General features: G+C 35.8%; 1 protein-coding gene across 6 annotated transcripts in view; it reads right to left on the reverse strand.

Moving 5' to 3' along the window:
- Window positions 1-6,483: 6,483 nt before the first annotated feature.
- LOC124369917 overlaps window positions 6,484-15,991 on the reverse strand; it is a 73,077-nt gene continuing 63,569 nt past the window's right edge. For all 6 annotated transcript variants that reach the window (XM_046828098.1, XM_046828099.1, XM_046828101.1 and 3 more), the window contains one exon: window positions 6,484-7,045. In XM_046828098.1, the coding sequence (XP_046684054.1) occupies window positions 6,894-7,045 (152 nt within the window). In that variant the 3' untranslated portion in view covers window positions 6,484-6,893. The remainder of the gene's footprint in view (window positions 7,046-15,991) is intronic.

Raw genomic sequence — 15,991 nt, forward strand, 5'->3', positions numbered from 1 at the left:
GTTTACAAGTAAATATTATTTGTTTATAAAATTTTCCTGTAGGTTATACTTCAAAAGGTACATTTGTACCAAATTTTAAATTTCTAGCTCTTCTAAAAGTATGATATATTTACATACATACAGAATATATATCAGTGAGTGAGTCAGTCAGTGAGTGAGTTACACATGCGGCTGTATAAGTTCTGTACTTAGATTAGAAGAAAATGAATCTCCTTGTTGATTGCCACGCACTCTTGGGTCACCAGCTTAAAGAAAACAATAGATGATAGTTTCAGGTAACAATTACAAACTTCCTTCATATGAAATAAGGTATCTTAAAGCGCTCAGTTTCATTTGAGAATTTGGAAAATATATAATTGTGTTATAAACAATATATAATATAGAAACAGTTTTTCTGTATTTAAGAAATCATTGTTAGTACTAAATTGACTTGTAACAACACTATATTGAACATAAATGTACATACACACCAATATGTTGATCAGTCAAATCTACAAAAATTATTCACTTTTAAAATTTGTTCACTCTTACATTACTGTTGTGATAATGGCTATTTTGTTATTGATCAAAGATATACTCATGTAATTCGGAAAGATTGTGTTGTTATTGATGTATTGCCATATCATAACAAAATAACCAATCATTTAAGCATCTTTCCTCAAAATTCAATATTCTTGTACTGAATTAAACATTAAAAATGTATAAAGCAAAATTCATCCATATTTCCCCATTTGTTTTTCCACCAATGCTTTTACTCTCAAACATAGTCAAGACGCAGATATAATATGAGTTTATAAACACGAAAAATATTTTTGTTCAGAAAAATCCTTACTATATGCCAAGGAAGCTCTTTCATAAAGTTATATTGTTTCCAAAATGAACCATTAATCAGGACATTCATCAAGGATGCTCCATTAACTGTACACGAATACACTCTCCTATTTCATCAATGATCTTGATGAGGCTTGGATGTATAGAATTAGATTTTCTCCATTAAATATTAGTTGAGTTTTATTGCCTTTGTTAATTATTTATTATGTTAGAATAAGTTTTCACGTGGATTGCTCTGCCATATTCAACGTAACAATAATTGTGTTGGCAGAATGCCTGTTTTTACTGAATTGTGAACACACTTCTCCTTCCACTTCAAAAATCATGTTTTATAATTTTCTACTGTAATTCATCAAGAGTATTAAGCGACTATTTCCTTACACAAATACACTATCAAGTCTTGGAACTTTTCCTGTAACAATGATGCTGCTTGTTTCTCTTCCCAGTAAATGTAGTAAATTTCCTATCTGAATCAGATCTGTGGAGATGCTTCTTAATGCTTTTTTCGTATTGAAAATAAAGAACTAACAGTGTTTTTCATAAGCTTTGCTTCATCGATGAGTAGAGACCCAACATCTGTCTCTAGATGACAATTTTGTAGATCTTCTGACAGGGGTGACAACTCAGTCTGCACTTCACTCACCAATATTTTGTATTGAAGTGATAACAGCTATTGTTAAGTATTACAATGAAAGACACATGACATTGCATGAGCTGGTATCTGCGCTTAGACTCTTTTGTATTTGAGATCTGAAGCAGACGTACCAATTCTTGAAACGTTTCTTTTATTGCAACACTAATGATGGAACATGTCTATAATCTTGTTATCCCTTCCAATTATGCGAAGCCAATAATGAACTTTAAACAGAGTATTGTACACCTCCACCTCCTAGTAGGTACAACCGAATGTTACCTTTTTCGAGCACAAGCTTCTTGCTGCACACGGCTATTGATACATGCTCAGATCGGTGAAATAACAAATTGACTAGTATGCTTCTTCTGAAATAGATTCTTTCTAGGTGTAGCAGCACTAGAGGCTGCATCTGCCAGCATACTGGGTACTTCCATAACAACATCTATTGCATACGAGTTATAACGATCAGCAGAATCTTAGGTATGAATGATATAAAGGTCAGGCAATACTTAAAGCTGCTATATGTAGAGCTTTATCCAAATACGCTGTAATCCAGTCTATAAGAAGATCTAAGGTGATACTTGTGTTCACTGCCAATCATTCAGGCATTCTCAAGGGTACACAGACTAACAGAAACAACAGCCTGTCATTAGATTATATCTTGTAGGGAATTCTGGAATTATCCACACTATGTATTTATAAGAGAATGTTGTAGACAAAACAAGGAATATATCCTCAGATTGTTTTTGATTCTGGTTGGTTATTTCATTCAATATTGTCAGTACCCAACAGGAATGTGCCAGCTTATAGTAGTCATGGCGGTGTGTGAGCAAACAAAAGAGTGATATTGTTCTACAGAGATGTATGTGAGGATTATTTAAGTTTGTAAAATTGAGTTTTTCTTTAAAAAAGGGTTTTTTATAACAGAGGGCCAGGTTTCCTGGACCTGGTAATTGCCTCTCAGCCATCCGGCTTATTGTGCACCCTCTTCCAGGTTTAAGCTGTGTCAAATCCCAGGACTTTGCAAAACCACGAGATCTGAAGTATGCTTGGCTGTTCCAACCCCTCTTCAATATGCCTAAGAAAACCTCGGGACCTTGAGTGTTTGCTCTGTAGTGCCAGACATTCAAATATGACGAGCTTGGCTGTTTGTCAACCTCACCACATTTCCTGCACAGTGTTTCCTGAACTGGAATACCTATTCTGTTCAGGTGGCTTCAGAATATCCAATGACCTGTAATAAAACCAGTCATATTACGGATCTCTGTTCTATTTATTCTAAGGGCATCTGCTGCAATGTTCCTTGATGGTCCATTGAGCAAGCACTTCGCTGTACGTTCCCCTCAGTTCTCTTCCAGTGTTGTCAGTGCTTGTTGCTTAGTTATTGAAAAAAAGGGTTTGACATTGTGATATGGTGTATCAAAGTGACAACTTAGTATAGAAAAATTGACAACTGGATAGACAATGTTTCATTGTTGTCCCACACTAATACATAAATTTAACCTTACGAAATAATCTAATATTACAATTAACGTATTCAGATCTATTTTTAGTTTAATTGAGTATGTGAATGAACATAGATTTGAGAAAATGAGCAACTCTAGCTAACCAAACCTTTGTGTATTCACACTAGTTTTATTAAAAAATGTCCTGCTGAGTGTTTGCAGTGCACGCTCAAACAACCTTTGATTAAAGAAAACCCTTATTATCAACACTTACCTTTCAGCTCTTAGTATATTAAATACGATTTTTAAGTTTGTTAAATATACTAAAAAAGTTATAGGCACTATTCAAAAATATTGAATTATTGCCTTTTTTGTTATATCAAATTTAATTTCCCAAAATGATTGTTCTTGTCTCTTCAGAGACCTTTAACATGATCTGTTTGAGAATTTCCTACATTTAATAACATTGTACAGCCGTTGAAGAGTTACAGTAACCTTCCTCTGGACTATATGCCTTACAAAGAAAGTCTTTTAATTGTAATTTGGAGACACTAAAAATAATTTACTATTCTCAAGTGCGCTCCCATATTTCGTATTGTGTATGGGACCAAGGAAAACTTGGATATTGTTCTCAAACTCCAAAAAAGGAGTTTAAAATAATGAAAAATTTAAACAAATGATAGTGTTAAAGACCTTGAGATTTTTACAGTATATGGATTATATATATATATATATATATATATATATATATATATATATATATATATATATACACACATATGTATATGTGTGTGTGTGTGAATGTATAAAATATGTAAAAAAATAACAGCCCCTCCATGTTAAGAGTGAGCCATAGTACAAGATGTGGTATTACACTGGACAGACATAGACTTCAGTTTTATGAGAAAAACACTAATTACGTGGGAAAAAAAATGTTGAACTAAAATTCCACTAACAATAACTGCAGAAAAAAAATAATGCAATATTTACAAAAAATTGAAGTCATACATGATTTTTTTATCTCTATATTCATTTGAGAAGTTTTATAGTTCTGGATTGAGCCGAGTTTTTATACAACAGCAATATATCAATTTGTGTTTATGTATTTATTTGGATTGTGTTGTGTATTTATTTAAATTATTGTTGCTAACTTATTGTTGATTACTGAAATATACTATTATTGTTATAGTTTAAAAATGTATCTTTTTAATTATTTATAATATTGTTAACTATTTCTGTATTTAAAAAAATCAATCTGTGTTATGGCTAAAGCTGAACTTATTAGGGCTTTGGTAATTAGATTGAATATAGGATTAGAGTATGTTATCATATTATAACCTCTTAGTTTTTAAGTATATTAGTTAAGTAATTTTTATGACGCTATTCGAAGTATACAAAATGTATATTCAATGAATAAAGAGAATTTCAATTCAGCTATAGTTGAAACCCATTTTTAATGTACAAATGTTCCTCATACAAATTAATAACCATATATAAATAAATTATGTCCTTATTTTTCATAACACATATTATCATAAATAGTTTTAAAGACAATGTCTAATATCATTGCAATTTAATTAATGACAATTTCTTTCTTTACAAACTTTATAAATCATGTCACAGAAATAGGATTCAGTTAAATACTCAAAATATTGCACAAAGTAATTTTATATTGAGTAATAAAGTCGGTTCAGGAGCCATCGATGTAAAGCCATCTTCAAATCCCTGCCTCTTTTAGACTGCAAGTTTGCTGGCATGTGGTTGTAGAGATTCATCCCCATGTAGAAAGGTTTTTGCTCAAACTGTCTAGGCGATGTGCTGGAAGTTTGAAAGTGAACTACTTCTTGTATTGTAGCAATGTAGATTGTACCTCTGCAGATTCCCCCATCAGTGTACATGATCACACCATGAATATAAAGTGAGACTACAGAGAGGATGTTCAAGAGTTTGAAGGAATTACTCCAACTTTCCTGGTGGTGGAAGCCTGCTAATGTTCTAAGACATTGTATTTGTATAATAAGGATTTGTTGAAGATTCGTAGCAGAAGTTCTGCCCCATGCAACAAGGCCATATCGTAACTGGGACTCGAAACGTGAGAAATAGTTTACTTTTGCTGCCTGTAAGCTGCTAAGAGAAACTAGAATTGGCTGGTGTTAAGTGTCTTGCTCAGACTGTCCACATGCTGAGTCCAGTTTAAGTATGTGTCTATGATTATGGTATAAATTTAGACTCTGTTTCTAAACTGATACGAGGAATGGCCAACTCATGATATCATTGTGATTTAAGCAGTTAGCTCTCAAGTGTTAATCGAAATTGCTAAACTATAATTTGCATTAGGGCAATTGAGCTGGAAGTAGGTCATTTACAGTTGGATCATTAATATAACTATGATTATAGAAACTCTCTTTCTATGTGTACGCAACTAAAGAAATATTCCGGGGAGTAATATTATCAATTTATTTACGTGTTTGCATGTATGTTACTGCACATACAACTGAAATTGTGATACTGTATGCTGAACAAGTTTCAGTATAATAATAAATAAAAAAGATAAGATTTAATTGAACACATTGGAGATGGGTTATTTAACCCTACATCGGGCGCTAAACGGAGTTTTCCTCCGTGTATTTTTTATTATTAAAAATAGTACTACTTTTCTGATGTTGGCAGTCGTTTCCCGCAGTGTACTTCACGAACATCTTTCGGAGAAGCGAAACAATAGCCTCCCGCTTATCTTTGTCAAAATCTGTCAGTATGAGGTCTACTTCCGTGCGAGACTGGACGATTCCTCCGTGAGCACCCGATGTTGTCTTTGTAGTGCTTGGACGAACGTGAGCACCTTATAGTGTTTAGTTTTTATGGAGTAATAATCCGTGTGCGCCTAAATGTGTGACCTGTGATGGTTTCTTTTTAAATTTTACAAAATATTTTATTTGAATTTTGTGAAATGGAGAATGAAGACGAGAGAATTGTCAGTACAGTACCCGTGTGCTAGGGAACATTTCAGTACTGTTTATGGAGTGAACATTGTCGTTATAAGAACCAGAAGGAAAATGTTTTGAAACTTTGTGTAGTGTTTAAAAAAAATTTTAGTAAAGAATAAATTTTTATTTTAGAGTAATAATTGACATTACAATTGTATAATATCTCAAGAATTGAAGTAAGTTGTTTTTGTAAGAAGTTAAAAACTGAGTTAATTTCCATATATTATTACAATAGATTAAACATTTTTACAATTAATTGCATTATCCCTTAAAATAAATCATGTTGTTATTATACAATAACATTTTTTAAGATTTTGAATTTCTTATTTGGAAAATTCATTACATAAGAGAGTAATTTTTATTTAATTTCTAAAAATGAATATATTACATTGTAATTAAATCAGTATGAATATTTAAACAAATAAAAATAGTTTAAACGACTATGATATCCATTATTCGCTAACCTGGAGGAAACATCCGTGAGCGCCTGACGGTGTTTCTAATTTTAAGCGCCTGATGGAGGGTTAACCATACATGGGTAGGTTGATTTTTTAAAATAATTATTATTGGATCTAAGAAATTTACTCAGTTTCAAAATCAAGGTCTTTATTCGTACATTACACAAGTTATTACCATCAAACAGGTAACCATTCATTTACATAAGACAACTTACTCTAGAACGATCTATACAATATTTATGCTAATTCTAAAAGGTCTCTTGCACACTATTTGAGGGCATACACAAAAATCTATGTCACACAAACAATGAATATTAATACTTAGTACAATATGTACCAGATCACTAATCCTAAAACATTTCTTACACACTATTTAGGAGTATACGTACACATTTTACATAAAATACATTTAATTATAATCAATAAAACTTATCAAACCTGTTTAACAAGAAACAGGATTTTTTAGACTCCGGTGATTGTTTTGTAGTACAAGAAATCAACAGCAATGCGTTAAAGACCTGATCTCTTCCTTGGTGGTAAACTAACCCAACACATAAGTGCAATTCAGGTTAAAATAAACAAATGTACTAGAGCGTTGAGGCATGCACAAGTCAGAAAACGTCGTAGGAGGCATCACTGAACCAGTGGTCATTTCCCTCCTCCTCATTGACTTCTCTTCATTTTGACTGGAAACTGTAACAAAATTTAAATAAATTTTTACAAAGCAAAATGGATCGGTTTAAAAAGTTGTTATTGATAAACGATATAAGAGGAATGCTATGCTTTAATACAACATTAAACTGTTTATATCAATTACTGGTGACAGCATAGCCTAATCAGGGGAAAACAATGCAATAGCCCATTGTGTGTATACTTGAAAATGAGTTTTGGATGCAATTACAGCTATAAGAAAACAAAATAAACTGAAACGCATACCAGATACATCAACAAAAGGTGCAGATCAGAAGATTTAACATACTAAGTTTGTTTCTATGGATTTTTTTATTAACATTTCTTAAATAAAAAAGAAAAGAGATTATGACGGAAAAAGGTAAGCTTAGACAAATAAAAATTAATATGTTGATATTTCTTCCAATATTTCAATTACTTGCAACCAATTGCTACTGTCTCAAGTGTTTTCATTCTGGTTTTCAGGAACTAGTGCGAGTCTATCACCCATAAATCAATATTTGGGTTTTTAATATTGAAGGTGAACCAAATTTACAGTTCAATTTAATAATAAAGTTAGTAGAAAGGTGTGTCCTTTGTTTAGAGATGTATTATTATTTACAGACGGTTTGGTCCCTGTACTGTAATACCATTGTCTTTAACTTCTTTCACAAATTAGATGCTAGCTGTTGATACACACGCACAATGTTTAAAGATATTTCGATAAACTCAGCAGATATACAAGGCACAAACATAAAAAATGAGACTGATATTTAAGGTTAGATGATGAGTGATTTCTTTTACCTTTATCCTTCCCTATCCAGTGGTTTAAAGGAGAAACTTATGCAGCATTCAGGCGAGCATAGTAGAATGATGTTTACAAATATTGTCATGAAAATGGAGTTCCGTAATGTTGATGAGCGGTATAATTCTTTTTGTGTACGTGTGAAACTTGGCAAGAGTAAAACTTGATGATTTTGAACAATTTCCAACAGATTTTTGGGACTAAATGTACCATGTACACAGTCAGTGGTAAAAGTGTTTGTTGAATGTTAAACAAGAGTTGGAGATTTCGAGTATTTCATCTGATTGAAAATGAGGTGAGATTTTAAGATTATACCATTTCATTTTATTAAAAAATTACTCTCAAATGATGGGGTTTTATCAAACAATTTAAACTTTAATTAGCCACCAATTTTGATAGAGTAACATTAGAGATCTCTAGTTTTTGCCATCATTTTTCTTTTTAAAATAGCCTTAAAATTAGGCATCACTTGCTATTTAAACATTTTGATTTACCCCCAAACTATCCCATTTTGGGGAAGGGGGTCAAAAATAAAATAAAATGTTCATGCATAAAAACTCATCAGTTGGTTATATAAACATGCCCCAAAGTAAATCACTTCATCTCTATTCGTAAGAAAGTTAATATGGGGAGGGAGGGACTTTTAAGATACTCGGTATTCTTTTCAATTTAGGCAAAAAGCGTAGATTTAACGTGGGTATGCCATCTTGAAATTTCAAACTCAAAGTTTGATTTTAGTATAGATAGTTAATTTGTACAACACTGATGGTACGATGACTACTATGAAGGTTGGCATAATACTCGCAACACTTCCAAATATTTTATTATATAAACTACATCATATTGAAACCTTATTAACAAAAATCTTAGACACAGACAAGGGCTGTTCAAAAAGTATCGGACCTTCTGTTCTTTCGCTTAAACGAATGAAACGCTGGTGGTCAAGATTAGTGGGGATGTGGAGGAGACTGCCATGCGTGCGCATGGACTGTTTCCTATTATGACAAAGCTTCAGTCAGCGGCAGTCAGCCTTGTAGTGTAGACCTCTCTGTTGTGCTCTCGGCAGTTTTTATCAAGTTATAAAATGGGAGAAAAACTTAAATTCACAAGATTCAACAGGCTTTTGAGGAGTCTGTCATGAGCAGTACTCGTATAAAAGTGTGGTACAACTGATTTTAAAATGGTCAAATGTTAGTGGAAAGTGAATCATGTTCAGGTAGGCCATCGACAAGCCGGAATGAGAATGTTATTGAACAAGTGCTAATATTAGTCACAGAAGACTGTTGTCTTACAGTCTGAGAACTAGCAGAACAAATTGAAATCAGCTTTGGGTCAGTAAATTCAATTTTAATCAGGGATTTGAAAATGAGAAGAGTGTCCACAAAATTTGTTTCAAAGTTGATAAAGAAGAAAAAAAATTGGCCTTGAAATTCCACAAGACATGCTGGACAGTGCAAACAGTAACCCTGACTTCCTGAACACAGTGGTGATGAATTCTGAATTTATGGATACGACCTGGAAACCAAGATGCAATCATAGCAGTGAAAACACAAAACATCTCAAAGACAAAAAAAAAAAAAAAAAAAAAAAAAAAAAAAAAAAAAAAAAAAAAAAAAAAAAAAAACGGTAAGTTCGCAGCCAAGTCAAGGTCATGTTGACAGTCTTCTTTGTTGACTCCAGTGGATTTCTTTGGAATCATAAGTACGCACCAAACCATCACAAAAGAATTCTATCTTGAGGTTATTCGTCACCTATGTGATGTTATGCGGCGCTAACGACCGAATCTGTGAGTAACAAAAACTTGGCAGTTCCATCACGACAATGCCGTTGCCCACTCTGCACATCTAATTCAGTTTTCTCACTGAAACACACACCTCTGGTTCACCAAGCTCCATACTCCCCAGACATGACTCCCTGCGACTTCTGGCTATTTCCTAAGCTGAAAATGCCCCTGAAAGGAACTCGATTTCAAGAAAGAAGATATTAAACAGAATACGACGGCCGAGCTTGACAGCATTCCAAAAGATGCCTTCCAGAAATGTTTTGAACAGTGGCAGAAGCGCTAGGAGAAGTGTGTGCATCACCAAGAAGGCTACTTTGAAGAAGATTAGAAGTCTGCAGCTCTAATTTAATAAATGCACTTTTAATTAACAAAAGTCCGATACTTTTTTAACAGCCCTCATATATTTGTTTGTAAAAACATGTCATTGATTTAGATACAGTCAATCAGAAATTATGTTTGTCAACATATTTACTTATACCAATATTAGTCCAAAGCCTTTGCACTTGATGAAATGGTGATTCATTCGATGGAAGGTATTTTACAAAAATGAAACCTGTCACAAGGATATTAAGGTGCCTAGGTCAACAATAGATGTGTCGTTAGCGATAGAAAACGTTTTAGATAGTACTGCTACTGAGGAGGAGCTACAAAAACAGGTGTCACTTGCTAAACAAGGTAAGAATATTGAAAACCTCTTACTGTTATGTTATTCAAAGTTTTCCAAACCTTTCAAAAGGTATTTAAAACTATTTAAGCCTAAAAATGCAATACAAATCTTTTTGATTATTAATAAAGGACATTTTATTTCGTAAACTAGGCTAACACAATTTGTAATGACAAACAGATAAGCTATGATTTTAGACATACTTTGAAAAATTACTGTGCTGTCGTGCTAATACATTATAGTAGCCTGAAAAAGAATACCGTAAAAATGCATTGTAAAAACTATTAAATATTGTAAAAGTAATATTTTTACATATTTTCAACGGTAACACGAACATGAATATTGTGCGATGACCTCTAAAGTATGTCCCAAAATTCCTCTCCTTATCCATTCCCATTTCCTTTCTTTGGAGGTTCTGCTATTCTTGTTTGGGTGTCGGCTGCTGAACGATGTCTTCTTAGCCATGTCATGACATAGGGGTCAGGCTTCCATCTGCGGAGCGGGGGACCTTGGAGTTTTAAAAGCAGTAGGGCTGAGACATAACTTACTGTTAATGAGTTCCTTAATGGTGTGAGGATGTTATTCATACTGCTGAACCCTCTTTCACAGTCAGCGGAACTACAGGGTATTATTTTAATGCAGTTTATAAGCTCTTGCAGTCCATCAGGTACCCGCCTGCTCTTGTCCAAGTAATCCCTGTAAGCAGTCACAGCTCTGTTGATGTTCAACTTGAAGCGTTTGCATAGCTGCTCCACTTGAGTTTGGCCAAACCCAGGTTGAATATCAGTAGGCCAGTATTAGAGTTCCAAAACTTTTAGTTGCTCTACAAACTCCTCGTTCTTGACAATTTCTTCGCCTAAGATAGCGGTAAACATTCTCTTCTTTAAGTTGCTGATTACACTAGAAATCAACTGCTCACCATTAAATTATACGATTTTAGGGTTTTCATTTAACTTTACAGAAGCAAAACAGTCTTCCCTCATGGCGACTTGTACCTCCAGAACTCTTGTCTTGTCCCAGGTTTTTCTTTCAAAGATTCCAGAATCTGATTGATCTATGAATCAGTTTGTCTGCAAATACAGGGGACGTGCTTCTGTTTTCCAGACTTTCAGACAACAAAACCAATTCAGCAAGAATGTCATACATAAATGCTAAGTTTAACTAAAACTTATGGGAAGTCAGCTTCTTCAATAAACAATTATATTTGCATCTATCAGTGGATGTTCTCTCAGGATCATCCATTGCTTTAGAGAAGTAGCTGGCTAAGGCTTGATAACCAAACCACACGGCTGAAACAGTACGAAAACTGCTTGCTACCCACCTCGTGCTTACAATTCTGCCGATTTTATACATTTCAATATCGAGCTCCTGTGCACATTCTTTTAACTCTCGCTTATTCTTTGGAGATGTGCTGTACAATGAATACAGTTTATCCATGAATGACTGGAAATGGTTAACCCCGGCTACTTCACTTATGGCTTCCCCAATACTTGAATACTTGAATACTTGAATACTTGTGATCTACGTCGCTGACCGACACTTGTCAGATAGACTGCGTCATTAATACACACAGTGTACAATAAATAGATAATTAAAACATGTAAAAATACATTACAAAATATTTACAAGATGGCGTACGACGTGAAAGTTAAAAAAGTGGCTCATGATTTAGTTCTTCCAGGGAAGTACAGAGGCCTCTCAAGCAAACGATCCTTTAACACCTTTTTAAAATCTCTCATTTCCAGTACTCGCACATTCTGCGGCAAAGTGTTAAAAATCTTGATTGCAGACTGTGGGTAGGCCTTTTGAGTGCCACTGAGACGACAGCGGGGCATGTCGAGGTCCTGAGCTCGGCGGGTGTTATATTTATGCACGTTGTCCTCTGGTCACAAAATCAGCCAAGTTCTCCCTAAGAAGCACCAGGGTGTTGAGGATGTACTGGCTGTATACGGTGAGAACGCCGAGTTCCATAAAAAGGGGCCGGCAGTGTTCGCGCAGGGGCCGATGATGTTAAGATTTCTTAAGGCCTTTTTCTGCAGCAGCAATACATCCCGAACAGCCCGGGGGAATGTCCCCCACAGCACAATGCCATACATCAGGTTGACTATGAAAAAGGGCATGATACACAGTCAAAAGATAAGGTCTGGTTATCAAAGCCCTTAGCTTCCTCAGGAGGTAAATGACTCGAGAGAGTTTGGTACATACCTTTGATAAGTGGTCGTTCCAACTTAACTTAGAGTCCAGCCAGAACCCCAACAGCTTTACCGCCTCCTGGAAGGGGACCCCAGTCTTCAGAGTGCAAAGCAGCGTCTGGGTTTTTTCTTCATTTTATCTTAAGTCTATTTACAGTTGAAAACCAATCTTTAGCCTCCTCTAGTAGGTAACTGGCTTCCAAACGTAGTTGGGTGATGTCGCTCCCTCTGCTCATCAGGGTCGTGTCGTCTGCAAATAACAAAGTTTGGTCATCCATATGCAGGTCATTGATCATGATGGTGAACAAAAACGGCCCGAGAACAGATCCCTGTGGAACACCATGCAGGATACTTTTAGTGTTTGAAGAAGCCCCCATAAGTGACACTAGCTGTTTACGATTGGACAAGTAATTGCAGACGCTGCTTAGCACTGTGCCCCCTATCCCGTATTTTCGTAACTTTGCTGACAAAATTTCGTGGAAAGACTAAACTACGTCAAACGCTTTACTTAGATCACATAGACCAAGTAAAACGGAATCTCTGTCCTCAAAAGCTTCAGTAATCCTATCAACTAGGCTAAGCATGGCTGTTGTTGTTGAGCGTCCCCTTCTAAACCCATGTTGAGCGTCAAGTAGCAATTTGTTCTGCTCAAAGTACTCCATAAGTTGGGTTTTCATTATGGTTTCAAACCACCTTGGAAAAGATAGGCACCAAGGAGATCGGACGAAAGTTAGATGGCAGCATGGGATCGCCCTTTTTAAAGACTGGTACTGTTCGAGAGGTTTTCAGAATCTCTGGAAATATCCCATTTCTGAGGCATGCATTAACAGTTAAAGTAAGAGGCCCTACAATCTCATTTATTACAGATTTCAAAATAAATGTAGACAACCCATGAACATCCTGGCTCCTTGAGTCCTTAAATCCCCTAACCATGCTTAGTACTTCAATGGTACTCACGCTCCTTCCACTTAATAAGCCTCAGTCCTGGTATAGGAGTCCATCATTGTTGCAACAGGGTCTGTCTGCACATCAGGCAAGCTTGAAATGATGTTATCAGCTACATTGGCAAAATAATTATTTGAAATCATCAGGAGTCGCCATAGTCATGGGGACAGGACCAGATTTCCTGTGACTGTTTACTATTTCCCAAGCAGACTTGCATGGATTGGAAGATTGTAAGATGTGGTTAGTATTACTGTTCTTTTTAGCCTCCTTGACCATCCAACTGTACTCCCTTTTCCTTTCACAGTACATTTTGTAATAAACATCCTTAAGAGCCAGGTTACCAGCACTCTTATGATAGTCATGAAGAAGCAAAACAGATGCACGCATTTTAGCAAGTTTCAGGGGTTGTACCATTGTTTAACCTTGGGTCCTCTGTTGGAGTAAGAAGGTTTAGGCTCATTATGCTTATGCTTGAAAAACTTTACAGGAAACAAAGAGTCGAATTTGTCCTTAAATGTCAGAAAAAAGATTCAAAATTAGCAGCAGGGTCAATAGGTGTTTTGCTTAATTTCCACTGGGCATTCATTAATTTCCCTACGTAGCAAGGACAAGGTTATTTGAATTTTATAACTCTCTTTTCAATCCTGTAATTAGCAAGCCAAGAAATTGGTGCAGGGTCTTACCATGTCTGTTGAAATCGTCAGCACCACAGCTCCATGGTCAGCTACGAGGGGATTGACCACTTCAGTTTCTGTGTTCCACGAGTCAGCGTTAGTGGCCGCAGCGTCCAAAACAAGCAGCCCCACGGGTGGGCACACGAGATGTTATATAGAGACCGTAGCTACGCAGAAGGTTTGAGAATGCGGCCTCTTCTCTAGAGGGTATCTCCAAGTGTATATTGAAGTCGCCACAGAAGAAGAATAGCCAGTTCCAGTCTGTGATTCATACAGTGCCATATGATAATATTAGGGTAAACAGATAAAAATCTCCTTGCTACACCTGAGTGCTTTCCCAACATGGCGTTCGCCCCGTAGCGTCGCTTGTAAAGGAAACCAAGTTTTGTTTTAAGTACTCGCCATTAAAACCATATCCTTCAAGGCACTGGAGAACACTGTTAAAAACTGTCTCAGCTTTTTGATCAGAAAGCTCGACTAAGTCCAAAAATAAAGTACTTGGTGGTTTATCCTTGATAATTTCACATTTTAAATATACAATGAGGACGAATTTAGAACTAATGCTTGTGGATTCATCAATGATTATTGACAGTTTTCCAGAAATTTCCTTTACTTGATTCAAAATGCGCATTTTCATTTCCTTTGAAATATGATCTATTATTTCGATCGCGCTATACCTTGAATGAAGGCCTACGCCGACATCTACCCCATTCAGTTTTTATAGCTCAAGCAATCCGAAATGGTCGCTGTATGGACGGTCGTTTTGAGCAATAAAATATGCCGATCTAAACACAGCCTTAGTTGAATCGAGCTGAGCTTGATTCATTTGATCAATTACTTGTGGCATCGAGTGTTTGTTTGATTTGTCAATAATTGTTTGAGCGATTTGGTGAGATTTCGACTGTTTATGTTCAATAATTTTTTCCCTCAAAGATATGAGTTGATTTGTTCTATTTGAGCCATAAAAACAAACTTTGTACGAACGCCACTCATAAGAAAGCGAAACATGTTCTTTTTTGTATGCTCCCAAATTACCGACTTCAAAACAAATTTTACAGCCTAATTTACCTTCCTTTGAGTCTATCCAAGGAAAAGCCGCCTTCTTTATCTCCCACATATCTTCTGTCCAAATTTCAGGCCAATGTGTTCTGTGGAGGGGGGGGGGGGGGGGGTGGTCATCTTCTCGAACTTCCTTTTCATTAGGCTCAGGCTCAGCGAGGTTAATTATTTTAATTTTAGCTTTTGGATTTGATGTTCCAGGAACTGGATTAGAGTCAGTCATATTAGGGGCACTAAAAATGACGTTATATATTTTTTTTTTAGGTTTTGGTTCCATCACTTCACAAAATTCACAAACTAATAATTAAAAAATTAGTAATAGGCTTTCACAAATGTATTATAGAGGACTCAACTCAAACAAAACTAACAGTATATACGGTATGCTGTTTGAACTCAACCACTACGACTAAGACTTTCGACGATAACAGCTTAATACAAGCACTCATAACAACATAGAGACCGGGAACGCGAATAACATGTCTCGACCTGTCTGTGTAAGTATACACACCCTGCAGTTAGTAGGAGATGGACGAGTTGCGAGTTACAAGAGTTGTCTATTGCACAGTGCCTACAACTACCTTGATACCACTCAACGGACATATAAGTGATGTGGGTTTGTTCTGGCCTTTTTATTATCCAGCGACTCGTCACCCGCCTACCACTTTTTACAGGCGGGTGGCGCTCCAGTACACAGCTCCGGCTCTAGATGCTATGCCGGAGCGACGCTCCGCTTCTTAAAGCTGTGCCGGAGCGCCGCTCCGGACCGCTCCGGCCCCACTACACCACTGATTGTACCAAAAGTTAGTTGACTTCAAGGTAGGTGGTGCAAACCAAAGTGCAGTACATAG

The sequence above is a fragment of the Homalodisca vitripennis genome, chromosome X, assembly GCF_021130785.1.
Source record: "Homalodisca vitripennis isolate AUS2020 chromosome X, UT_GWSS_2.1, whole genome shotgun sequence".
NCBI classification, from domain to species: domain Eukaryota; kingdom Metazoa; phylum Arthropoda; class Insecta; order Hemiptera; family Cicadellidae; genus Homalodisca; species Homalodisca vitripennis.